The sequence below is a fragment of the Dermacentor albipictus genome, chromosome 7 (genome assembly GCF_038994185.2).
Source record: "Dermacentor albipictus isolate Rhodes 1998 colony chromosome 7, USDA_Dalb.pri_finalv2, whole genome shotgun sequence".
Classification (NCBI taxonomy): Eukaryota; Metazoa; Arthropoda; class Arachnida; order Ixodida; family Ixodidae; genus Dermacentor; species Dermacentor albipictus.
Window position 1 is genome coordinate 124,839,858 of NC_091827.1, and position 8,498 is coordinate 124,848,355.

At 48.2% G+C, this 8,498-nt stretch overlaps 2 protein-coding genes across 3 annotated transcripts; one reads left to right on the forward strand and one right to left on the reverse strand.

Moving 5' to 3' along the window:
• The first annotated feature begins 615 nt into the window (after nt 1–615).
• On the forward strand, nt 616–3,026 carry LOC139048153 (uncharacterized). Of its 2 annotated transcripts, XM_070522682.1 has the most exons (5): nt 626–740; nt 826–925; nt 1,148–1,832; nt 2,202–2,404; nt 2,546–3,026. In XM_070522682.1, the coding sequence occupies exons 3-5, from the start codon at nt 1,218–1,220 to the stop codon at nt 3,024–3,026; spliced, it is 1,299 nt and encodes a 432-aa protein (XP_070378783.1). In that variant the 5' UTR covers nt 626–740; nt 826–925; nt 1,148–1,217. The 2 variants fall into 2 exon arrangements, with proteins under 2 accessions (XP_070378782.1, XP_070378783.1); XM_070522681.1 differs by having other exon boundaries at nt 616–925.
• A 45-nt stretch (nt 3,027–3,071) lies between these two features.
• Nucleotides 3,072–4,796, reverse strand: LOC139048154 (uncharacterized). The gene has a single exon (XM_070522683.1). It carries the CDS (start codon nt 4,030–4,032, stop codon nt 3,181–3,183), a length of 852 nt encoding a protein of 283 aa, XP_070378784.1. The 5' UTR covers nt 4,033–4,796; the 3' UTR covers nt 3,072–3,180.
• Between the last annotated feature and the right edge of the window lie 3,702 nt (nt 4,797–8,498).

The following is an 8,498-nucleotide window of genomic DNA, read 5'->3' on the forward strand; positions in this document are numbered from 1 at the left end:
CCTTGTCAAATACTAACTGCAAGGGACACACATAAATTTGTTCCTGCACCACAAGTAGTGTTGAGTGTGTTGTCTCTTGTGTCCCAGAAGAGAGAGCAGAAAACACGTTCTGTTCTTGCTACAACAAAAACCATGGTAATCCTTCCTTAATTTGGGGCAATCGTTTCCTTTTCTTTTTTAAAAGAGAGTAGATGTTAAATAAGAACAAGTCATTGCGGCATTAAAGCCAGCACACTTATCTTGGCCTGTTATATTTTGTAAATAACGCAAATGAGGAAACATATTATCGCACCAACGTTTTGCATGACATAAGCAGGCTTTCATCCAAAATTTCTTCCAACATTGGAACTATATAGTTTCCCATATTTCTTGAAAACGAGTTTTTATGAAAAAAAACTTGTTTGATTTATTCTTCTTTTGTGTTATATGTAGGAAGATAATATTTTGCATAAATGTTGCAAAGAGAATGTTCTATGTTTGACACTTTTTTCAAGAGACCAGTTGCATAAATGCCAGCAACACTGTAAAAAGCTCTGGAGTGTTCAAGCAACACTGTGCAGCGCCGCCATTGTGCATGAAAACATTACAAAAAAAACCGCAGTGCACATGCGGATGCGATAGGGGTAGGCAAGTTGATTTTTGTTCTGTGGCCTTATCTTAACGTGAACAATCGTCTGCGCTGCATTTTGTGTTCCCCGTTTGTGCAATCGCTCTCAACGATGTCGCACCATTCAGGGAAGGTAATTTTCCCCATCACTGGATGGAAGAACGACCTGGCCGTGTTACCTCCGCTGTCAGATCGGAGCGTACACGAATTTTATGCAGGACGATCGGGTACGAAACGAAGCTACGATCGAAGCTACAACTTTCACGTGGAATCATACGTCAACGTATGTGCGCTGAAGACCAATGTCACCCAAAACAGGTAAATATTTGTGCAACTCTATCGCATGTAAACGGGCGATCGTCGCAACCGTTGACTCTCAGTGATAAAAGTGCTTTGCTGTTGTGTGAATGTTAAGAAATCCTCATGACTTTATTTATGCTTAGGTTTAAGAAAACAAATTATAGATCAGTTGGTGCAATAGTTTATTCTCTTGTCTGAAGTCATGGATGGAGGAGCTTAGCACTCTTTATTTATTTCCAGCTCCGGGCTCATCTTCTTGAAGGCACCATGCTACCGAAGCAAAAAGAAGAACGCGCCCCCGTATTCCGTGATGGTAGCATTGGACGCGACACGCATCATCGATGGAAGCTGTGACTGCCCGGCAGGAAAGCTCGCCTGCAACCACATGATCGCTGTTTTGAGGACTGCCATGCTCCTACAGTCAAAGGGTTTCTCAGAGGCGCCGGACCAGCTCTCGTGCACGGATTTGCCTCAGCAATGGAGGATTCCCCGCAGAAGCGCGATCAGAGGATGCCCGCTTCAATCCGTGGACTGGCGCAAAGCGAAAGAAGGCGGGACTAGCGCGCCAAAGTTTGCCTTGCCGAAGGAGCGCCGTGTACGCCGTAGAAATCGGCAGGAGCAAGAAGAGGCGAAGCAAAAGTTTGCTCAAGAACTGCTTTCGTTTGACCCAGATAATGACTTCGCGAAAGCGCTCCTGCTGACCGACGAAGGCGACACCGTGCAGTCCAGGTTTGGGCTGGTGTCCTCATTGGCGCCACAGAGCTACCAGCAGTCCCTGCTGCCACACGGTTTCACTGTGCTTCTTTCTGGGTTAGAACCAGCAAACGAAGAAAATCCTTGTGAAAGCATCCCGACTGTCACTTTCTTCGAAAGCGGCACAGCCTGGAATCCTCCAGCACACCTTGAGTCAAACAGTGTTATGCAGGTCAGAGGCTGGTCAATGTTTCTTGCAAGGAATTATTATGAACCTCTCGATTGTTGTGTGTTGGTGCCAAATCCTTGTGCGAATTACGTTTAGCCATGGTTTCGATGCTATAGGCAGAGTCATCACGTTCAATATTTTAATTGCCTTGGACCCGCGTTTGGTAGCAAATAGATGCGCACTTTCATATAGTTTCCTGTCACTAGGTTGTATCGGACAGATGTAATATTTTGTATTTTTAGCAACCCCACAAATATTAAGACGTACATCTCTTTATCCGTTAGACCAATGTGTGCACTGAGCGTGAGGAGCGTGGGAAACATGCAATGTTTTTAATTTTCATATCTGTCTGACATTTATTTCCTGCATCAGGAGATATGTGTGACACCGTTGGCAGCTGAAGCACTTGAAAAGGACAGCCGCCAGCAGGCAAAAAGCGCAACATGGCAGCAGGAACGCCGGCTTCGTGTCACATCCTCCAAGTTTGGTGCGGTCCTGAATAGGAAGGAGTGGACTATTAAGGGCCTGCAGAATCTCACAGCTGCAAGAGACCTTTCTAGAGTTACTGCAGTCAAGTTAGTATTTTCTTTTTATCCTTGTAAACACATGAACAAATTATATATGCCACAGAGTGGCATTAGTGTATCCAAAAATTGTGCTATACATTGTAGCTTAACTAACATTGCACGAAGTTTATTTCTGTTACATTTTTCCAGTTACGGCATCAAGATGGAGTCGCTAGCTGCTCAACGCTACGAGGATGCTCTACGCCGTCTGGGCCATGCTCCTACAGTTAGCACCTGTGGATTGCTGGTTAACCCAGCTTTTCCTTGGTTGGGTGCGTCGCCCGACAGGATTGTGTACGACCCCACAGAACAATCCTATGGTGTAGTGGAGATAAAGTGTCCCTACTCTTTACGTGACCACAAGGCGTCTGCCCTTGTAAACACTGATTTCTGTAGCATAATCAGGGATGGTGTACCAGAGCTGAAGAGGGACCACCAGTATTACCATCAACTGCTTGGGCAGATGGGTGTATCGCAGTTGCGCTGGGGTGACTTTGTGGTCTATGGAGGAGATTTTATTTTGATTGAAAGAATAAGATTTAATGAAAATGAATGGAGAAGTGCCAGAGAGGTGCTCGACAACTTTTACTTTGACACACTGCTGCCATACCTGTTGAGCACTGTAATCTGATGTGATACAGAAAACAATGCAAAAATGGCATGTCGAAAAGACAAGTAAGGCTGCAAACATTTTATTGCACACAAGAGGAGGGCAGCACCACGAGGCAGTGAGGATTGACATATGACTAGCAAATGAGTGTCTTTAAGGAACACTATGGATTCGATCAGTTTGTGTCTTCTTTTAGAAGTGATGGCTGGAAGTTTGTAAGGAAGGCACACACGGCCCACATCTGATTCGCTAAGGGTACAAGGGAGATTGGAATCGACCGGTCAAAAATGTGATATCCCTTGATTTTCTTGATCTTCCTCTCCACATGTATCCTGATAGCTGCAATTTCTTGAGTCTCCTCCACTTCGGCGGGAGTAAATTGCCCATGCATGAGGAAGGGTGGAATGTTCAGCATAACTTTCTTGCTTTGTAGCAGGTCTTTTATTTTAAATCCCTTGTCAGCCATGACTGAGTCACCTGTGTCAAACTTCAGGTCTAAAAATCCACTCTTCTCCACACACTCTCTGTCAGACGTACACCCAGTAAATAGTTCGGAAACAAAAGTCAGTACTCCATGAGGGGATATGCCTACGAGTGCTTTGAACGTATGGGTAGACTTGTACGAGGAATAGACTTGTGATTGCGTGACGAAAGATGTTGGCACATCACATCTAATCTCAGTGGCATCCAAGATGACACGCGTTGATGGATATTTTTCCTTGAAAGCAGATGGCATGGCAGCATCAATAGCTTGTCGTGATATCCATGTTGTCATTTCTGTTACCTGCAAATAAATATAGTCAAGCACTGCGGAAAAAATTCTTGACACTGTGCTGATGGATACGTTGAACAAGTGGCCGATGTGTCTGTGAAATAAGCCAACTCGAAGTTTAACAAGCACAAGAAAGAGCTGGTTCTCCATACCAACCTTGTGTCGCCGACCACTATACTCAACATTTCGTAGCCCGCTCCTCGTACGCTTGCGTGCAATGTTTTCTCCATTTTCCCCAAAATCAAGGAGATTCATGAGAGCACAGAAGTGCTTATAGCTGGGCAGTCCAGTGTAAAACTCAATGTCATCATTGTTGTCCTTGAATCTTTGAATTCCAAATGGAGGCAATTCTTCCAGCTTCTCAATATTTTTCTGTGCAGTGACAAGCTCTGTGCGAAGCAGCTTTAATTCATTATTTTGTGCCTTTATTTGCAGCTTCAGGCGCTGATTTTCTGCTTCGGTTGCTTTGCTTGCAGCGAGTTTATTTTCTAAGTCAGCAATAGTTTTTCTTAAAGAGCTTACTTGCAGCTTCAGGTGATGATTTTCAGCTTCTGTATCTGCTCCGCTTGCTTTGCTTGCAGCCAGCTCCTGCTCTAGGGCAGAAATATTTTCTCTGCATGCACAAATACTTCCAGAGGCTGGTTCTTCTGGTGACTGTTGCGGTTTGTCAGGAAGCAAAGTGGAGCCCGTATCTTCAACATTGAAGACGTCAGTGCCTTCACTGAATGTATTTTTGTTGCATCCATCTGCTGAGTTTTCCTTGTCATCTGCTCGGTTATCGATACAGGTGTCTACCTTTTGTCCTGTAGTGAAAAGCCCTTGAATATTACCGTTACACTTCCTTTTTGATAATGCAACTTTCTGAAGTGGTGCCCGTTGAGCTGGTGGTTTCCTCGATGGCTTTGGCTGCTTGAATAAAAATATGGATGGCACAGCAGACTGGTGTAAGTGTCGGTAACCATTAGCAACATTAGCAACAAAGTCACTCTTAAGAAAGTGGAGAGAGCAGACCCTGGTGGCCTTCGAAACTGTGAAGAGTGGGCCTTCATCTCGCCTGATGGCTGCAATCCACTTTTTGTATATGTCCTGGTCTCTTGGGAATCTGTGGTATGACACCTGTGAATAAAAGTCAATATTCAGAACACTTTCTGTCTTGATTGGGACATATCTCAACAACGCTCTCTTAAAACAAAGAATTGACGATGCTATGCAAGACAAGGTTTCAAACACTCGACAAATCTGCGCAACCGAGGTCTACGCACATGGCTGCACCGTTACAAATTTATCGATTTCAGGTACTTATATGCGTAGGGCTTTACGACAACGGACCAGAATCTGTCTTTTTTTTTTCGATGAAGGCAGATAAAGTAACTTTATAGCGAAATAAAACGCGAAATTATGTTTTGACATGCATACAGGGCTCGACTAAAAGGGTAGTTCTGAACTTAGTGTCACACATTACTTCCCCCCTTTTCTTTGGCTTCTGGATTGGATTGGCGCGGCTCGCTACGTGCTTGCGCGCGCTTTTCCGAGCGCAGATTGGTGTGCGCCTGGTTTCTGCACTAGGCTGTTATGCGATCGCTTTTTCGAGCGCAGATTGATGTGAGCCTGGTTTCTGCACTAGGCTTTTGCACGATCGCCTGCTTTTTGCACTGGGCTTTCAGAAGGCGAAGTGAGCGTCGCTTACTGCAGGCGGCAAGTGATTTGGCTCATGTACTGCGTGAGCAAAAACATAGGCACGTGGCTCATGAAGGAGATGACCGGCGACTTGCTTAATCTGTCGGACCATGTCATCGCCGACTGGAGGAACTACGCTCGTGAGGTCGTGCGGGACGAGCTGCTGGCGCGACCCCCACTCGGTGGCCCCGGGAGGATTGTGCAAATTGATGAATGCCTCCTTCGCGGCAAGCGAAAATACAATCGAGGCCGCCTGATGACGGGCGACAACGTTCCGCCGAGCCGCCAAAATTACGGCGGCATTGCAGATCGTGGACCATGGGTATTCGGCATGATCTGCGTGACCACCGGGGAGCTCCGACTATTCAAGGTCGACCGACGAGACGCGGCGACGCTAGGCCCCATTATTGCAGCCAACGTTGAACCGGGAACCACCATCCACAGTGATGAATGGGCCCCATACAACTGCATCCCGAACTTGGTGGGGGCTAACGGAGCAAGACTGAATTTGCAATGGGAGGCTGTTAACCACAGCATGAACTTTGTAGACCCAATCACGGGCGCTCACACCCAGAAAATCGAAAGCTACTGGCAGAAGGTGAAGCGCTACCTCGACTCCGCCGGCTACAGGGTGACTCCACAGCTTCTCGAGTCGCACCTGATATGGCTATGGTGGGCATCGATTAATGGGCACATGCGCTGCAAGGACTCGTTTCTGCGTTTATTTGAAGCGATCGCACGGCGCTACCCACTGTGACATAGTAATGGAAAATAAAGCGCACTTTTCTGACCCTTTGCTTTTGTATGAATGTTTCCCGGCATTGCTGCGCGCTTCCATACACGGTAGGCCCGCGGCGCTGCACTTCCGCAGTAAGCGCGGAAGTTGTTCTTTATGGGCGTCTTGCGCTGGAGTTTGAGGTATAGTAGCGGCGCCTGGTGGCGGCGCGAGAAACGACATCTGGGTCGTACCAGCTTGGGTCGTATTGAGCCCTGGCTGTGGCGAAGCACATTTCTAGGCCGAGTTTTGCGTCGATTCGCACTTTTTTCTGCCTTGTTGCGAGTGCAAAAAGGCTCATCACTTCTCGCAGACCATGCCGACCACGCTGCGAGCTCGCCGCAGCCTATAGTTTAACGAAAACGGGCTCTCCGTGTGCCGTGGGACGCAATGCTGGGAGCAGACGGAATCGGTGGCGCCGATCCGGAGAGACCTAGCCCAGCCTCGAGAAGGCGTCACCGTCATTACTTCTGCCTCGTGTGCTGCCATGAACAAGAAGGCCTGAATCCCAACATCATATTCTGCCGCTTTCCTTCAAGGCCTCACGAAGTGGAGCGTCGGGCGCGCTGCATAGCTGCAGTTCGTCGCGCTGAGTAAGCGAAACTTCGCGCCATGCTGACTGCTTCGCCTGTCTTGAAGCTTGCTTGATTATTTGCGTTCTAATGTTCGGTCTTTTGCACCTACAGTCCCGACAGCAGACCGACATAGCAGCAGGCATGGCTGGTAATTCACGATTCGAGACCCGGCCACAGCGACAATTAACAATTCGACCGATGCGAAGTGGTGAAGTGACCAGGCGTGTGCAAATGAGCACAAATGGTCGGGCTCATTCGATGACAATTCACTACTCCACTACGAGCAGCACAGGTTAAGAGAGTTAAATGCGCTCATCCTTGATCTCAAGCCAGCACGTTGAGGCAACGCAGCAAGGCAGTATTGATTGCAGCACATCGATGTTCGAGCGCTGTCATTAAAACCTACATCAAGCGAGCGGCGTACGAGCTCGCGCTGCAGCGCGATTCGCACGTACGTGCGAGCTCATATGCATTGCATCAGTTATTACCAGTTACTAAAAAGGACAGATGGCCGCTACTACAACGCAGGCATAACTACTTGTTTAGCGGCATGCAGTCAACAAAGATTGCAGGAGGCCCGCCGTTTCGCGGCATGTCGAAAGACCGCTGCCGTCGCGGCGCGTACGATCGTGCGCTCGAGCAGTTCGTACATCGCGGCGCGTACCGTCGTGTGCTCGAGCAGTTCCGTACACATGATGTCTGCTTATCGCCGCTGTGGATTCATTTATAGCAAGCATTTCCTCGCGTTTGTGCGCCTGAATCTAGCAGCTAGCGTGCAAACCTTACCTGAAGTTCCACTTCGTACGCGACTCGCTTCACTTGCGATTGACACGGTGCTAAAACTTCGCCGCCCAATTCTTGAACGGCGTACACGTATTCGGCACTGCATAATTTCTTGCCTTTGCGCAGCGTGCCACCCCTGAAAAAATCTTCGGCGCCCGATATTCGCTGCAGGCCGTGAAACAACACAACCGAAAGTGGCGGGTCCATAGTGTAAACGTGCTTTCCGAAGCAGACGACCGAGCTTGGTACGACCCATTTTAGCGCAGAGGGCGCTTTTTAGCACCTTTTTCGCAGCGCCCCCTGGGCAATGCAAGAGCCCCATTCTATGGTAAGCGACGCTCACTTCGCCTTTTGAAAGCCCAGTGCAAAAAGCAGGCGATCGTGCAAAAGCCTAGTGCACAAACCAGGCTCACATCAATCTGCGCTCGAAAAAGCGATCGCATAACAGCCTAGTGCAGCAACCAGGCGCACACCAATCTGCGCTCGGAAAAGCGCGCGCAAGCACGTAGCGAGCCGCGCCAATCCAATCCAGAAGCCAAAGAAAAGGGGGGAAGTAATGTGTGACACTAAGTTCAGAACTACCGACTAAAAGTGCGTGTGCGCAGTAATGCAGCCGTCAGGCGAAATGCACGGCTATGTCTGACATCGTCGGTCCACACACACTTAGTTGTCTTGCTTGACCATATCACACGGCACAAGTACTGCCTGCGAACATCGCAAACCGGATGTGTTTCGCTACCAACATAAACGGCGCAGACGGTGTTTCGACATAAGCATTCGCAGAGCTGTGCCAAACCACAAATGGCCTCCGCCCTTAAAGAATGGCATGCGCGCACAGCACGATCTCAAAACGTTCCCTTTACAGCGTAACACAACGATATAGCCCTTTGCTTAGGGAGACAAGTGGTCAA